The 18376-nt window shown below is 39.5% G+C and overlaps 1 protein-coding gene across 8 annotated transcripts in view; it reads left to right on the top strand.

The window, feature by feature from the left end:
* The window catches only part of ELAVL1 (ELAV like RNA binding protein 1), a 101950-nt gene extending 84025 nt beyond the window's left edge, over window positions 1-17925 (top strand). For 7 of the 8 annotated variants that reach the window (XM_005283792.4, XM_065578296.1, XM_065578293.1 and 4 more), the window contains one exon: window positions 4707-6252. In XM_005283792.4, the coding sequence (XP_005283849.2) occupies window positions 4707-5031 (325 nt within the window). In that variant the 3' untranslated portion in view covers window positions 5032-6252. Of the gene's footprint in view, window positions 1-4706; window positions 6253-16865 lie in introns of those variants that run through there. The other variant, XM_065578297.1, reaches the window with a different exon arrangement.
* The last annotated feature ends 451 nt before the right edge of the window (window positions 17926-18376 follow it).

Raw genomic sequence — 18376 nt, 5'->3', positions numbered from 1 at the left:
TTTCTGCCAAAGGTTGTCTCATAATTTCATAGTAACCAGGATATCTTTCAGCCAGTGTTTTTTATTCTAAGCCACATGCAAACAGGGATGAATAGAGACTCCACTCACTGGATGTGAGGTATGCGCAAACATTTTTCATAGAAAGGACTAACCCTGTAGGAAGTCCACACAGCTGTTTGTAGCCATCGTGGACAGAATGAAAGGCCGTCTAGTCTCGACCCAGAGAATGTAATCATGGATCACATCCTGTATCTGCACATGCTACGACCTGGCAAAGGTCCCAGCTCCTCAGTTGACAGCACATTCTACAAGAACTCAGGCATCATCGATGGTGTTTGACGCAGTTCCAATTATCTGTAGAACAGCGACGTGGTGGTCAGTCCATGAGTTTGCGTCACACTACGCCATCACCCAGCAAGCTAGAGACGATGTGGGCTTCGGCCGAGCGGTGTTACAATCAGCGTGCCAACAAACTCTGATCCCTCCACCTGCACAACTGCTTGGGAGTCACCTACATTGGAATGGATGTGAGCAAGCACTCGAAGGAAAAAACAGTTGTTCTTCAAGATGTTTCTCATGTCCATTCCAAAATCACCCTGCCTTCCCCTCTGTTGGAGTTGGCCAGCAAGAAGGGGGGCGGGGACCTATATACTGGTGCAATGAGGGGGCACTAGAACTGACCCGATGGATACCACTGAGGGAAAAACTTTCCGGCAGCAGTGCTTAGGGTGAGCGCATACCTACATTGGAATGGGCGTGAGTAACACATCTCGAAGAACGGTTATGCAAGGTTAGTAACTTTTTTTTTTTACTGTGGATGCATCTTGCATGGAATGGAGAGCCCACAGAGAAGAGCTTCACTTCGACAGAACGTGGTCTATCTAGGCCAATGGTTCTCAAACTTATTTGATCAGCTCCCCTTCCCCCCTTTCTTTGTCTGTAGCCGTTTACGCACCTCCCCTCCCCTCCCCTCCCCAGAAGTACAAATACCGCCACCCAGCTCTGAAGGCAGAGCGGACAGCAATGACTGCTGGCTGGGCACCCAGTTCTGAAGGCACCGCCACGCCAGCATCAGCACAGAAGTAAGGTTGGCAATGTGAAAAGTGGTATTCGTCAATATCACTTTTCACAGCAGAGTTAGTGCCCCATTGTCACCCTTACTTCTGTGGTGCTGCTGCCACCCCAGACTGACAGCCGGAGCCCCACCACCTCCAGGTGAGGGATTGGGGACAGGAGGAGAGAGCCCTAGCCTGGGCTACCTCCTGGTGAGGGATTGAGGGAGGTGGGGGGAAGGAGAGCACCTTGCTGTGCCATTTATCTCCACCTCCCAGGAGGGTACAGCCCTTCTGCACAAACCCCAACCACCCTGGGACCGACCGCGAGAGCGCTACAAAAAACAAAAATCAGAAAAAGCACTCAGCTCATGCCGCCCTTGGAAGGCCCGCCCCATAGTTTGAGAACTGCTGGTCTAGGCAAAGCAATAGCACATTGTTACTGAATGCTCTTATTTCACTTGGTACTACTCTCTGACCCATTGTTCCCTGTTTCAGGCTGGAAAGCCTGCAACATGAAGGGGTTGTCAACACCCATATGGTAAAGGATGGACTGTTCCTACCCATAGCTAGAATCTAATTGTAACCACTCAGGAGAAAAGATCTGGACATCATTGGAGATAGCTCAATAAAAACCTCTGCTCAGTGTGCAGATGTGGTCAAAACAAAATAGTTGTTAAATGATGATACAATGGTTTCAAAATCACTCTCTCTTCCTTTATCATAATTAAGTAAATTGAGGGAACACTCTCACATTGAATGCTATATCCAGTTCTGGTCAGCTCATTCCAAAAAAGATGCAACTAGAATAGAAGGATCTAGGGAAGGACAAGTAAAATGTTTACAAGTATGAAAGGATGTTGGTGTTGAAAAGATTAGGTCTCTAGTTTAGAAATGAGACTTTATCCTGCCTCATAATACTAGAACAAGAGAGCAACCAGGAAAATTTAAAAGCCAGCGAATTTAACTTTGATAAAAAGAAATACTTGTTTGTACAGTGTCGGAAGTCATAGCCACAGGATATTAAAGCTGTGAGCTTAGCAGGTCACTGTGTAAGCTCGAAAGCTTCTCTCTCACCAGCAGAAGTTGGTCCAGATATTACCTCACCTATGCTGTTTCTCTAATATCCTGGGACCAACATGGCTACAACAACACTGCATAGCCTTTTTTTTTTTTTTTTTGCAATGTGTCTGTTTATAATCTCTTGTGGTTTTGGGAGTATCTTATCCCACTCTGGTTTTTCTTAATTTTAAACCTGTTGTCCATGTTTGTTTACAGAAAATGCTTGTTGCAGTTCTCTTTGTAGTTTTCTTTAGTAACATCCCTGTAGCTTTTTAGGTTTCAGAGTAGCAGCCGTGTTAGTCTGTATCCGCAAAAAGAACAGGAGTACTTGTGGCACCTTAGAGACTAACAAATTTATTAGAGCATAAGCTTTCGTGGACTACAGCCCACTTCTTCGGATGCATATAGAATGGAACATATATTGAGGAGATATATATACACACATACAGAGAGCATAAACAGGTGGGAGTTGTCTCCCACCTGTTTATGCTCTCTGTATGTGTGTATATATATATATATCTCCTCAATATATGTTCTATTCTATATGCATCCGAAGAAGTGGGCTGTAGTCCACGAAAGCTTATGCTCTAATAAATTTGTTAGTCTCTAAGGTGCCACAAGTACTCCTGTTCTTCTTTTTGTAGCTTTTTAGTCTCAAGAGTGAGAAATCTGTTGAGATGGGTATTATTGCGTATATACACATTAGCTTATCCACCCTGTTCACCACAGGAAGTTGGTTTTTCTTCTCTTTAGAGTATTTTCACTTGTTGCCATGACCATAGCCAATGGTTAGAATGCTGGGTGAGGGTTGGAGGCACCTAGGTTTGACAGCAAGGGGTGCAATAAAGCACTGACTGCAGGAACCCAAGATTGTATATCTTCAAAGAATGATTTACAGGAAAATAGGCCTCTCCTTCCAAGTAAGACTTGGATAAACAAATGAAAGCTCAAGGTTTTCATTAGAAGAACCAAAAACGTAACACACACAAAAACACAAAAAATCTATTTTATTTTTTAAAGTGAGAACTGCTTGATAGGACATAAGATGTTAGTCATCAGATTACTTGGATCTGCTCAGTAAAGAATTGTACAAATACAAAAATTGCACATCAGAAAATTTGTTTTGGGCACTTAATGTGTGGGCTACGTACAGCAGCCTTGCATGCTTCAGCCTGCTTTTAGTAGGCTAACAACTTTCTCAGCTATAGCATACTACTACACAGTATTCCTGGAGTCACATGGAACCACAAATTTAGATTGTTAAACATATAAGTGCATGGGATCACAGTTAAAATTGTACCTTTTGGCCTTAACTTTGACACTTGCTGATCTTTGAGTGCTTAACTATGCAACCCTAATGCGTCATTAAAATAATTTTATTGATTTAATTTCCTAGGTCAGCAGAATAGAAGTGGGGGATGAAATAACTAAGGGTGTGGGATGTTGGTTGGGGAGGGAAAGAAAAAAGCAAAACGGAAAAGAGCAAAGGTTCAGAAATTCTGAGACACCTCTGGGTCATTGTGCAGGAGGAGTCAAGACAGGATTCTGGGGGTGAGGAGGAAGGGGAGAAATGTATATTGGGGATGAGGAAGCACAGGCATATTGGGTCTGGTTCTCTTCTCATATGTATGTAAATCAAGAGTCCACCCCAGAGAAGTCACTGGAGTTTTACTGGTGTAAATGAAAGTAGACTCAACCCCATTGGATTTACATTAAAAAAGTACTATTTTTAAATTATACATTCATGGATAATCTATATTTGGCAGAAGAAACTTTAGAATTAATATTTAAAAACTGAAGTGGCTATTTAATTAATTATAAATGATAGTTACTGGAATTAAACATCAGTTATGCAAGTGCATTACCAAACTTAAATCAGAATGCACTGAAAGTGACATATTAACAGTGTACTAGGAATTGTGGGTTATTCCAACTAATATGCACTTGTTAGGGAAACTCTAGTAGTTCCCTGCCTACTGTGGTAGGGACTTTGAGGTGTCTGCCTGTGTTCAGTGTAGCAGCCAGTTGTGAGCAGGAGTGTTTCACTGTTGCTTTATGGTGGAGAAGGGGTCAAGCTGTATCTGCTGCCACAAAAAACCCTTTGACCAGTGAGGCCCCGAGACACTGCAGTAAAGGCAGGATTAGCTCCAGGAGGGAATTGGGCACAAGCCCCTTGTAGACAAAGATCAGTTGATTTAAGGCTAGTTGGGGCATGTGGGAGGGATTCTTGGCTTATTTTTAAGCACTGAGTAGTTCCATATTGCTGCCCTAAGTCATCCCTAATAGTGTATGTGAGTATGTAAACCAGCCTTGTATATCCTGTTTGAGGATTGTCACATCACCAGGCAACTCTTTCATTGCCTATCTATTCTTATGTAGTTATCCATTAATGTAGACACATTGCTGAATTTAACTCTTCTCTCTATCAGCTGCCAGTTTGATTGTCTTATGATAAACGGGGGAGGTGAAACATTTTACTCTGTTTAGAAGTTTTGATGCTTATATAGAAAATATTCAGTTGCTTCCCTTTCAAGTTAATTTGCTTGATTGTATTGAACTTTTACATGAAATATTGTGCTTTTTATTTGCTAGGTTCTCTCCTATGGGTGTAGATCACATGAGTGGGCTTTCTGGTGTAAATGTTCCAGGGAACGCATCTTCTGGCTGGTGTATCTTCATCTACAACCTTGGTCAAGATGCTGATGAGGGAATCCTCTGGCAGATGTTTGGCCCCTTTGGTGCGGTTACCAATGTGAAAGTTATTCGCGATTTCAACACCAACAAGTGCAAAGGGTTTGGTTTTGTGACCATGACAAACTATGAAGAAGCTGCGATGGCCATAGCAAGTCTTAATGGCTACCGCCTGGGGGACAAAATCTTACAGGTTTCCTTCAAAACCAACAAGTCCCACAAATAACTTGCTCGTGCTTTTTGTATGGAATAGATAATGGAGTGACCGAAGTTAAAACATTTTTGTTAGTGTAAAACTCATTTTGCGCCAATTTTCACAAGTGTTTGTCTTAGTCTAAATGAGAAGTGAAAAAGGTTTTTATACTCTGGGATGCAACTGACATGTTCAAATGTTTGAAATCCCACAATGTTAGACCAATTTTAAGTTCCTTAAGTTATTTCATTAAAACTATATATTAAAAAAAAAAAGTAAAATCTTAAGTAGATTGCATTAACTAGACCCTCTGGATGGTGGTAAAATTGAAGCATGCTTTCACTTATGAGACTAACATTTGTTCTATTGAATGTTGTCTGCAAAAACTGGAACTCTTTTTTGTTTTAAAAATTTTTTTTTTAATTTTAAACTATCAAGCGGATGCTGTTAGTATGGTCCTCCCCTCAGTCCTCAATAGCCTGATAAAAAAGTTGAGAAATACTGATGTTGGCAGTACATTGCTTTTTAAAGTAATTTTCATTGCTACATCTAGTTGAGGATTAGACTTCATAACATGAAGGTCTTGTAAGTAGTAGCATGCCAGCATAACTTTTAACACCATTGATGAGGTAAGTTGCACACTGAACAGTGGCCAAGTTGTCAAATTAAAAGGTTTTACAAAAAATTTTAAGCCCAGTTTTTCATAGGAATGGACCAAAGAGTTTCAGAGAAACTCGGAAGATTTCAGAGTCAAAACGAAACTCCAAAAACAGTGTGAATATATGTTTCTACTTCATCAAACTGAATCTCTTCTGTCCAAATATTTAATGCATGATGCACTACTTACTGGTACATTGTAATGCAGCAAGATAATTATTCAGTTTCAAAGATCATTATAGTTTGAATTCCTAAGGGTAGTTCCATTTTGTAAAAACAGTTATAAACATTTGAGCATTGTATTTCTCGCATCCCTTCTAACGAGTGCTAGATTTTTCTATTTTAATAGGATTTTGTTTTGACAACTAGCTTTACTTATTGAACACTCAGCAGAAAAGTACTTACTTCGTACAAGTTAGATATTAACAAAAAACTGATTGTAGATTTAAAGATTAATCCCCCAAGTTTTCTGCAGATTGCCTTGAAACTTTGAGTTGTTCTGTTTCTGTTAATTTTCTTTTGCTTTTTTGTGTTTTTTGTTTGTTTGTTTTTACTTTTGCATTTAAGACCATTAAATTTGATTTTGTTTTGCTCGAATTTTGTTTTGTTTTTTATTTTATATTATTTTTTTTGCCAAGTATTGCACAAAGTGTCCAATATTAAAAGAATTTTGCTTTAAAGTACTATAGGTCTTCATTAAAATTAAAATCCATTAATCTGTCCTTTTGACAGACCAGTAGGGGAAAATATTTGTGTGAAAACAAAAGCATTACAATAAATCTGTCACATAGAAAGTATGTGCCAGATACTCAGTTAAACACATATATGTTGCTTTGTAGACAGACTGAACAATATTTCTTTTATCAAAAATGTGCTATGTAAGGTATGTAGGTACATAGCTAGTGTGTGTGAGCAGGGACTTCACCTGACAAACTATTGCAAGAATCTTATCTGTGTTCTGTCACCAGAGTTCAGAGAAAATGCAGAAATTGGGACAACTTGTCAGCAATTATCTTTTGAGTGAACCTGTGCCAATCCCCAAGAACTAATGAGTAGTCACTTCAGATTCTGGAGGCAGTCCCATGCAGAATTGTTTTTGTTTGTATGGTGCCCAAACATAGGCTCTTTAAGATCCTATCTGCATCACAACTATGATTTCTCTTTTTTCAGCATCAGGACCTCCAGTCCTGTGCTGCTGCTGGAATTTTGTGCTCTCCTTTCCCGGTACTTCATTGTTTGGCTCTTACTCGCTCTTCAGTCAGTTGTTGACCTTTCCTTTAATCTGCAGCATGCACTTTTTGCTGTCAGCAGCCAGTCATTTACTGCTCTAATGGTTGGCTCCTTTGTGGTTGTACATAGCCTCTCTCTGCTGGCTCCAGAAGAGCCCAGCAAGAGCAGAGCTCTTTTCCAAAGTCTCTAGCAATGTTGAGTGAGATGCCTTGGCTCTAGTGCAGTATATTAAAGTTCTTTCTGCTGCCTAATGTGTGCTGCCTTTCCTTTGTTGCCATTCCCATTTACTCCATGCCCCAAGCCTTTGAGAAGCACAGTCCGCATCAGACAGTTGTAGGATAATGTCCTTCAAAACCAGCAGCTGCCACCAGGTAAAAGGTAGACAGTGGGCCCCCTCTATGAGCTCCTCCTTGGACAGGCTGCTATTTCCAGTGCTTCCTTTCCATCACTCATGTTTCCTGCCAATGAGTCGTTCTTTTCCTGTATCCTGTGGCTAGATACTAGTTTTGGGGGGTTCAGCAGCTATATCAGGGTTGCTTTACCCATATCTCCATATTAGAGCTGGGGTTCTTATTATTTAAATAAATTCCTCTCACGGTGTCCCATCAACTCTTTTACCAGCCCTAGACTCCTCCACAAGAGTGCATCTTTAAAGATCCAAGAACCTTCCTTGTAGTTCCCTCCATCTCATGGCTCATTAAGAAACATTTTAGTGGGAGCAGGGCTGCTGCTGTAAAGGGCATGGTAGATAGTTGCACAGACCAGTCTTTAAAAAGAGATTATGATGCCTTTGTGGTATTAAACCATTAAAACGGCTCTCGCCCATGCAGCCACATCAAAAGCTTCACTGTTGTGAGCTTGCCAAACCTTGCTCTTAAAGCAGAGTAATGACAACTCTTAGCGATATCCTCAGAGACTTTGACATTGCTCTCCTTTGGCTGCTTCGTGCAACATTACAGATTTTTTTTTTAAACCCTTCCAATACACCTCTGCTCAGTAAGATTGAGACACAACATCCTGGTTTCACACTTGGGGATACAGATTCTGTTTCTAGAACCCATCTGATCCAAGTTTCCTTTAGCAATTTTGGAGGGAACCCTTAATCTGTCAATGAGGCCATTCACCTGAGCAAACTACCATTCACCTAGGCAGGAGAAAATCAGGAGGAGGTACGTTCATTTAATTCCTCAGGGGATAATGCCAGACAGATAAAGCTACAAATCTCCCTTTCAGTCCTCCAGGTCTAGGGGCCACTTTATATCTGGCCAGAGAGTGTGCTCAAAGTCCTTTTTTGTCACTGTCCCTAACAACTCCAATCTGACTCCCCAGGTGGAGAGAAATTGGGGCATGTGTTCACATTACTTATTGATGACTAACCGGATGGGTTAGTTCTGACCCATACCAGACCTGCTTTCTCTCAAATCCCTCTGTTTCCATCCTGCAGTCTTTACACACTCAATTCTAATAAGATAAATCAATGATTTCTTCTGCCTGGTGGTTTAGAAGTGTGCCTGCCTTGATGTGCCTAGTCATCCAGCATACCACACATTTCCATTTCTACCTGGACTGTCACCACTTCCAGCATTGTAGTTGTACTTTTTGGCCTCTTAGCCCTCAGGGAGTGTACAGAAATCATAACCATCATCATACCCATCCCCAATACTACATATAAGAATTCTTCTGGCCTTTGTTCTGTCTGAGATAGTTGGAAAGACTCGCTGAACTCCTTAATTTACTTTCTCTCCAGATCCAGACATCACTCCAGCGATTGTTGCATAAGAAATCCCTATTGAAGGGCAATTTGCTATTAGAGTTATCTGTTTCCAGGATAATTCTGTCACCACAATTACAAGGTTTCAAAGGATGGAATGTGCACTTGGGTCACAGACTGTGTCAAGGGTTCTGGTCCAGAGAAGTTAAGAATCTAAACTTCATGCAACGAAGGACAATAGGTCTGGAGGGCACAGGGTTTTCTTCATTACGTACCAGCCATTCTGATTGAATGAGAAAACAGAATCTTTGCAGTTTATATAATCTCCAAAAATGAGCCCATTTTTAATTCATATCCACTTATGTTCAAGGCAACCTGCATACCCCAAGGGACTGGCAAGTGAGAACATCAATAGAAGAAATCAGTGATACGACAGACATTTTTTATGTGAGTCTGCCCACAAGTGGATCTGTTTGCTTCATTTAATAATATTCAGCTACCTCCATTCTTCCCCAAACACAGAGGTTCCTGGGTTTTGGAAGGTGGATTGCTTTTCCTGTTGATCAAGCACATAGTTGTTTGCCTTTGCTCCTGTAACACCCTTTTGACTGTTTGGAGACTGTGACAAGGATGATACTTGAGAACTTTAGGTACTCATCTCAGCTGATAGAAATTGTACAGAGGGCATGGAAAAACTACCCTCAGAATTGGATGTCTGGTCTTACTGTTTGCATTAATGTTCTTCCATAGATGTGTACACTTCTCTTCATGCCACTCTGTCATTCATCCTGGAATGTAGGTTGGATGGGAACCTTTGCCAGTCTGGAATCATTCCTTCTGTTTACCTGTTCTTTGTTTTTTGTTAATCTTTCCAAGCATTTCCTGGGGCTGTTGCTCCAGTCAGGCTCTTACAGTACCAAAGTTTGGATACTAACCACATTGTCTGCATAGGACTGCTTCCAGAATTTGATATGGGCATGGCTACCTGGCAGTTCTTGCATGACTGATGGAGTTTCACTCTTAAGATGAGACAATTTTATAGGTAAGGCAAAACTATCCTAATTATAACCATGGAATGACTTCTAAAACTCCATTAAAATGTTCTGGGCGTTAGCTGTTGTTGTTAAGACATTTTTTTAAAGTATTAGATTATATATTTTAATCTGGTAAAATTCAATGTTTTCAAAAGAATTCAAATGAATTGAAAAAGTATTCAGAAACTGGCTTTTTCCAGTCCATTTTACTTATATTAATATAATATAAGTAATATTTCTTAAATCCTCCAACAATCCATTTTTTGTTTGCTTCACAAGATCCCATTGTGGATGGAATTCACCCTTGTGTAGAAGGGTTAACAACAAGGCTCGTGTGCCACTTTAGCCTTCAGTATAGGCTTGTGTTGGTCATTAGCACAGGGGGAATTTCACTTTAAAAGCAAAAAATAAATACATAAAATTATAATGCTGCTATGTGCTTTTGTACAAGATGCAAAGATAAATACAACTCTTTCACATGAGTTGGCAGCAACAAAATAATACCGAGAATCATGAAAGCTATGAACTGAGACGAAGTAAAGCAACTTCTCATAGTGTTTTTTTGTGTGTTCCAAATACATTGACCCCTCGATTCTCCTATTTGCAAACTGTTCCCATGCACTAAAGTGAGCAGGAGGGTATCTTTATTCTTGAAGCTGTTGCATCATAAGATATTTGGTTCATTTAGGATCCTGTGCCCCCACACTGCTATGAGGTGTGGAGGGGGGTGGAACTGAGCCAAAACAGTCATGCTGCCTCCTGCCCCTGAGCCTATGGCAACCCCTCCTCTTCAGTTCTTTTGGATTGGGACTGTGAAGGATTTCAAGATCATGCTGGGGATGGAAGGGAAAGAGTAGGAGGCATCACTCTCCAGGGCAATATCCCCTCAGTGATGTATGTCTAAACTTTTTTTTTTCTTTCCCCTTGGTTGTTTTTGGGGTTTTTTTCCAGCACATCCGCATCATGATAGTATCAGAAAACACACTGATAGTATTGAGGTATTCAAGATCTTGGAATAGGTTATGAATTTCTCACTGCAGTTACTTGTAGGTGGTCAGTATATGGTCATTTACTTTATTGCAGGTGACCAAATGGGTTTGAATACCTTTACTTCTAAAGGTTTGTAAGTCAGCTGTTTTTAACATTGTTTTTATAGGAGCATGCAAAGTTCTAGCAATGTTACTTTTACAAAGCAATTCAAAGTTTTGGAATAAGATACTGTAGCGAGTACTATAAGAGATAGTTTTCAGCAATTGAATTAAGCCTCAACTAAAATATCAGTCACTTTTTCCTAAAAATGAAATCCAATCTTTGTGAATGTTAAATTTCAAACATAGGTATTTCCCAGCCTCCTTATAAGCAGTTACATAATTTTATGTTGTTTAATGTTCCGGTTAGGCAATAAAATGGAGGTTCTTCAAAAATTTCAGAAAAGGGTCTCAGCTTCAGTATATGCTAAACTGGAGTGATTAAAGTTAAATGTGTACAGTTTATAATTACATAATATGTACTTCTAATTAATTTTATAAGGGTGTCCCCAAATGTACTTGATTAGTTCTAACAAAAATTTGCTTATTGGAATTAGGACTTCTAATAATTACCTGTAAAATGTTATATAGTTTGTGGAAACTTCTTTTTTTAAAAATGCACAACTTTTTAATGAAATATTGGTGATGTCATGGTTTTCCATAATTCTCAAAAGTAAAACACAGAGCACCCTCCACATAGGGCTTTCTGTCATAATACTACCTCTGATATAAGGTTACCGAATTTTGACTTCCAAAATGGGAAGTTTGTATCATTGTTGAGCAAGCACCTTATTACACCATTTCAGGTTTTTTTGGGGCTCCAAACAATTAGTTTTAGGGAGATGGGACCAATTCATGCCTACTATGAACAGGCACACCTCTTTTTAAGTCATTGGAGTTGCATTAATTTAGTCAAGGACAAGAATTTGTCACTTAGTGTGTACCACATTTTCTTTAATCTCTATATTTGTTGGCAGAAGAGTCTTCTGCTGTGCTGAAGGCAGGTTCCTTAATATTATGTCTGCACTTCCTGTTAATACTGGGAAAACCCAGCACCGTAGGATTGATAGAGGAATATATTGATCCAAAAGCTAAGCATTGTGATCTGTAGTATATGCTACTGGGTTTCCGCCACATTATGAAAATACATGGATTTCAAAGAAAACACAATGACCCCACTTCCATTTTTAAGTTGAGGTACTTGTGTAATGCACAGCTTAGAGTGTCCAAGGTATAACCGATAGAATTAAAAATTGAAGTTTAACTTCTCTCTAAATTTCTTCTCTTAGTTCTAATCAGGTACAGCATTATTTTTTCTGTATGCTTTTTTGTATCATTCATATGTAGTAAAATATATTTAATAAAAAATTAGGTGTATATTTTTCCCTGTGCATGATAAAAACACAATTGATGTTAAAGCTTTTATGATCTCTAAAACAGAACACAAAGCATCCAGTGAGTGGCTTTGCCTTTAAAACTTGTTGTTGCTTTGTTCAATCTTGCTGCAATTCTTTGATGTATATCACACTTGGTAAACAATTTACAAGGACAATTTTAACTAGAAATATTTTTCTGTTGAGTGGAATTTTCAACACTAAATTCTTTTGTTCATGATGATGGAAATTCAGTAATAGTGGAACAGCTACCTGAAATCTTGAAATATTGCTACTGTGTTCACATTTTAGAAACTTCATTCTCATATTAATTATTGTTCTCTATTTTTAAACATTTTTAAACAACCTTTCAGTGATATAGCTAAACTTTTTCACTTGGTCATTAAGAAGAAAATGACTTGAGACATTTGAAGCATCATAAGTTGGGATAAACCTTTTATTTGACCAGTAAGTTTGAATAATAATGTACTTCTAGTCTATTTACTGATTTCATTTCCCTTAACTTATGTAACCTTTTGTTTATAAAGTAATCTGTTTTGTGGGACAGAAGGCTTTATCAATTGTTTCCCATACTGTACAGTATATCGTTAATCATTTTGTATATTAGTATGTTTTTAAGTTATTGATTTGTTTTATATCAAATAATTTATTTTTCAGGTACCATTTTTTTCATTTTAACTTTGTTTTTACATGGGTTTATTTAAAATAAAGTATGACACTGCTTTCCAAATGTCTAAAATGAAGTTGAATCCCATTGTGTTATTTTGAGAGTGTTTATGTAATTAGTTTATTTTAGTAGTAGTTGCAGAAATGTACAAAGTCCAACTTCTGTTTGCATTTTGATTCATATTCTTGGAAGTTCTTAGCAATGTTTTTTAAAGAACTGAGTTTTGATATTCAAGAACATTGAATCTTTAAAGGACCTATGAAAGAAGAATCAATTTTATAGAACCCTGTGGGTGAAGTTACCAGCATTCTGGTTTCTAAATGGTATTCTCAAAATTAATAAAAACAAAACCACAAAAATGTTTTACTCCATTTTCAGAATTTTTAAAAATACAAAGTAAATAATAATCTGTAACAGGGTTTTTTGTTTTTTTACCACATGTTCATTATTATTTTTATTAAACCCTTGTTCAAAACTTCTTCATAATGTTAGTAAGTGAACTGGAATGAAAACTAATGTATTTTCAAATATAAAATCACAATTAAGGCTTTTATGTAAATTTTGCTGAATTGTTCAAATACTTATCTGTTTTCTCCACAGGAATTGGATGATTATTGTACACTGTACATTAACTTATTGGAATAGAGACATTTTTCAGAAGCATTTGAAATTATGTTCATTAATGAAATGAGATGATCAGGGTTACTACAGTATAGATTTTGAGTACTTGTAATGCTCTCAACAGAGGGGGAATTAAAATAAGACACCTGGTTTACTTTTTACTTTTCAGGTAAAATGTTGTTGTTTTTTTCCACCAAATGATGGCAGTTACCTTGGCAGAAAGATTTTTATTTTAACCAGATCATAGTCTGAATTGCAAATCTGAGTTTGAAAATTTGAGAAGGAGCTTTCTACCTGAAAAGGAGAACCTTCCACCCAGTCTTCAAATCAGATGGGAAGGCGAAGTGAACTTCGGTTGATCCCTTTCCCTGCCTCACTTCTAAATGTTGCCTTTTCTTTGAGGCAGTGGTAACATCTAGGTTTTACACACTCAGGGAAGACTGTATAAAGTGACCCCTTTGGAAAGAAAGGCCATGCAAGTTTTGGTTCACTGAGTAAAACAGTGTGTATGTTCTGTCCAGTTGAGTCACATCACTCTGCTTTCATTTTTTTCCTCTGAACATACTGTGTGTTCAACTGGAACAGTCTTTTTTTTTTTTTTATGATTACTTCACTGCCAGAAAGCCTTGCCCTTTGAAATCAGCATCTGGTGAGGTTTGGCATACATCTTATGTTCACATGGCTTTTCAGCCAGAAAAATCATTCTTTTTGATTTTTCTGAGACATAATGTTTTCTTCTAAGGCCTGTGCATTTGACATAGGCTCTGAATCTCCATTGGCCTGCATCTTGTGTAATCATTTATCTCAGTGCAAAGTGGGTGTAAAACACTGCTGCATCAGAATTTTATTGTTTTATTCCTCCTTTGTATTAATGAATATACAATGTGCAGGGACACACAGAATCAGGCATGTTGCTTTTGATCATTTGGACCCGTTTGGAAGATGGATTTCAGAGTTGTTCCTGCCTATCATGGTGATCAGATTAGGGTGGCAAACTGTAGATCATGCTGAAATTAGCTTTTTCACACTATGCTTGTGAAAGCATTTACTACTGACAACCAAAGAGTAACAAAATACTGAATACAACTTGAGTTGTACAAAGACAACACTGAAAACAAATCTAAATCCCATTTATTGGGCTTAGTATATTTAAATGGGGTTTAGATCTTCCCTGAGCTCTTATCTGCTCAGAACCTAAGGTAAGCGTCTTCTCTTTACCTCCTCAGTTCATTTTACAAGCTTAGTTCAATGTGTTGCAGTAAACTCCACTTCCTCAGGTTGATTCTAACTGATGAGTTTTCTGCCCTTTTTTATGGAAAATCTCATGGAGGACAGAGAGCTGATGACTTACCTTACTTGCTCTTCAGTTGCTAACACAAAACAATTAAGCCCAACATATCCCTCCTTACACAAATGGCTGCTTACTGCTAGACTCAAAGAAGAGACAACTTCTAGGCTAGATAAAGAGGCTAACTCCAAAATGGAGTTTCTCTTGATACAGGGTTCCCAGAAGAGGGAGAGACTTGCCATGCTTCTCCTTTCTAGGTTCTTCAAAGCCTGTGAGTTGCTGCAGAGAATCAGCTGGGGTCACGTTCCATTAGATTCTAGACCAGAGGACCCTAAGAGAACAGCAGTAGAAGCTCCACTAATTTCCTACCCAGTGCTACTTCAGAAACCAGCTGAGGACCGTTTCCATCTGGTCCTGCCCACCTGGTTGCTCTTGTTACCCTGCTCGTGTGTGTGTATAGATATATAAATATTTTCTTTGTTTTAAGGGAGGTAAATGGTTTTGTTTTCTCAAGTCTCCTGTTATCTTTTTTTTTTCTTCCTGAGTATTCACTTGGAATCCCATGCAGTAAGGTCTGCCTTAGAGAAGTTTAGAGATTTTTTTCTCCCCTCTTCAATTTCTTGACTTTAAGGAAGTACCTCTTTTCTTTTAAACACCACCTCCTTTTATTATTTTGCTTCCAAAATCAGGCAGAAAGGGAACAAGTGTTATGTTGTAGGATAACTTTTTCACATTTTCTTACCATAAATACAAGTGAGGAGTAGTAGATATGTTCTTTCTCTTCACTTCCCACTACAATTACCTTTTTCCTGTGCCTGGTTTAGAAGCTGTCAAATTAGAATAACAGAAATCTGATTCCCTTTCTTCACCACACACCTCTGCTAACAGCTCATTGGAGATTTTCTTTACAATAAAAATTCTTCAAACTAAGCTTGACACATTTGAGTTAAAATGAGATTGTTTCAGTTAAAATGGTAAATTCAGAACAATATATACTATGCAGGCAGAAACACAAAATCTGAGAAGATTTTGGTTTTCTACAGGAGCTCTAGCTGGAGCACTTTATTAAAGATAATGTGCTTCTTTTCCCTAAACTAGAATTTATAGAAAACGTTCTTAACTAATAAAAAATAGGATTTGGGGCATTCCTCGATCTGTTGCTATTTATGTAGCTATCTGTTAATGTTTAATTTTTTTTTAGCTTTATTGATTGCAACTGATTCTCCTTAAAACATATTGGAATTGGTTGTGGCCCCTGTTACAGCATCTGAATCCTCCTTGAGCATCATATAAAGGCCACGAAGGAGCTGCAGGAATGCAGGAGAGAATTCTCTTGGCACAGGAACAGTATAGGGCAAATAAAAGAAGCCCAAGGCTGCCCCCCTTCCCAGGCCCTGGTATAGGGGCCATGCCAGGAGCCACAGAAAGAAAGCTTGGGTTTGTAACACTCACTACTGCAGAGATTGTGAGCTGCAGGTCAGCCCTGGTAAAGCTGCTGTAAATTAGAACAGCCTGTTGGGCTACTCGAACTAATGTCAGAGATAGTTTTGGTCTGCAGCCACCCTGAATTGGAAAGCGTGTATTCCCTCCTCACCCCATCACTCTTTTTCTCTCAGACTGTTTGTTCTGTGCTGTATCTCTCAGGATGCTCAGTCTAGGCCCATGGTCTCCAAACTTTTTTGATCGCGCACCCCTATCAGTAAAAACACTTTGAGCACGCACCCCCTGCCGTGCCGGCTCTACCATTTTGCCCCACCCCACTTTGGAGACCACTGGTCTAGGCTACTGCAGATATATTGTATACCCTTAAATCCTATTTTATTTCTGTAGCTTCAGCTATTATAGTCAGTCATTCTCACACCATAGCACAGTTGGTTTATGAGCAAGGTAAGCACGTCAAATGAGAATTGGCAGTGGGATAAAAATTTTATATTTAAATTCCCTCCTCTCCTCATATTTTCTCTAAAATAACTACTAATTGGTTCAGAAAAATACCCTTTCTGTGAGTTTGTGTTAAAGGGACTCACTGGAAAGTGTCATTACTTTCTTGGGGCTTCTCTTTCCCGTCCATGACCTTGCCCCATAAAAGAAAGCGCTGTTGTTTCCTCGGGAATTTGGCAGCCTTCAACGTAATTATTTTCGGCTCTTTTGGGCATCTTCTCACTATCTTTCACCCTTTCTATTTTTACCAATGCTGCATAGACCTTCTTAATTTTTTAATCCTTTTCTTACCGCAGGAATGGATCAAGGAAGACAACCCAACAACTTCCAGAAGTACCATGAAGGTAATGAAATGCTGACCCTGACTGACCTCGTCTGCCGTGGCACAGAACATAACTGACTGGGGTGCACCATGTGCTCGAAGAATCCCAGAATGAGCATCCTGACTGCCTGCATTAGCTTAACTAAGGTTGACTTATGGCCCAAATGAGCCTCGAGTTTCAAGTCCCCACCAGGTAGAGTTAAGGCTTTAGCCAAGACACTGAGGGTTTGTATTCATGACAGCTGCTGTCATAGTATCTTTTATGACCCCATGCATTGGTGTCCCTGAGTCATGTTCACCTTCAGTGCCTCTAGCAGCCACACAGGTGGCTTAGGAAAATGGACTTCAGTTATGGCATCATCAGTCATCTCTTTATTCATGGCTAACGCTGTCCTCCGCACTTCTGTATGCCCCTATTGAGTCCTCCAATTACCCTGCTTTGAATGACATTTGATGTTACCTCAACATGGGGCTTCTCAAAGGCAACAGCAGATATTGTCTGATCTGATCTAGTCTGCATGTGTCTTCAATTTTGTCGTCGGTCTTCGCACCCCCTCAATGCCTCAAAGCACCAATTTGTCATCTGGGCAGATTGTAGCCTTGAGTGCTATTGGGCTGCTGTCTTCTTTGATGTAGGAGCCTTTGATCTGGACTTCAGTACCCTCACTATCCATTGCACCAATCCTGACAGTTACCAGTGTCATTATCTGTAACGGTGGATTTGATGTAACTAGATCTAATGCCTGCTTGAGCATCTGATCTCCCAACTCCTGCTTTGGATCAGGAGTTATCGGGTTGGGGGTGTTAGGCAAGGAAGAGAAGTTCTTCTGCAATGCATGACTCAGGAACAATTCCCATAGCTATAGAGCAGGGGTCTCAAACTCAGTTTACCTTAGGGCCAGTGCCAGTCCTCCAGTCCTCCCAGCGGGCCAATAATGTCACTGAAGATGATGTTCAGAAAAGAAAACATTTATATTGTATTTTTTATTTTGAATTTCTTAGAAATAATAAAGCTGTCATACAAGTTTATACAATTCTTCGCCTGCCAGAGAGTTTTTAGTGTTTGCCAGACACCTGGCAACGCTTCAGTTCTGTCAGTTTGTTGACGTTTGGCCTCAGTGACTGAGCAGTTGAAACCTTCAGGATTGCAGCAAGGTATGCATCAGAGAGTTGTGTTCAGTATTTTGACTTGTTTATATTCATTGTGAAAAAAGTGATGCTGCCTCTGTGGCTGACTCTGCCCGGCAACTAATGATGCCGCCGCCATGGCTGACTCTGCCCGATGACTAGTGATGGTATCTCTGTCCCTCTCCCCCAACCAATGGGAGCTGCGGGGGCTGTGCCAGCAGCAGACATGGCTGGCTGCATGCGTCTCTCTTCCATGGGCTGCAGTGGGGAGGTTCTTGGGCCGCAGATGGCCCGCGGGCCGGGACTTTGAGACCCCTGCTATAGAGTATTAAGAGCAGCAGGTGATGCATATCATCC

Source organism: Chrysemys picta, chromosome 25, assembly GCF_011386835.1.
Source record: "Chrysemys picta bellii isolate R12L10 chromosome 25, ASM1138683v2, whole genome shotgun sequence".
Lineage (NCBI taxonomy): Eukaryota > Metazoa > Chordata > Testudines > Emydidae > Chrysemys > Chrysemys picta.
Note: the sequence above shows the minus strand (reverse complement) of the source record. Positions and strands in the feature narration are given on the sequence as shown.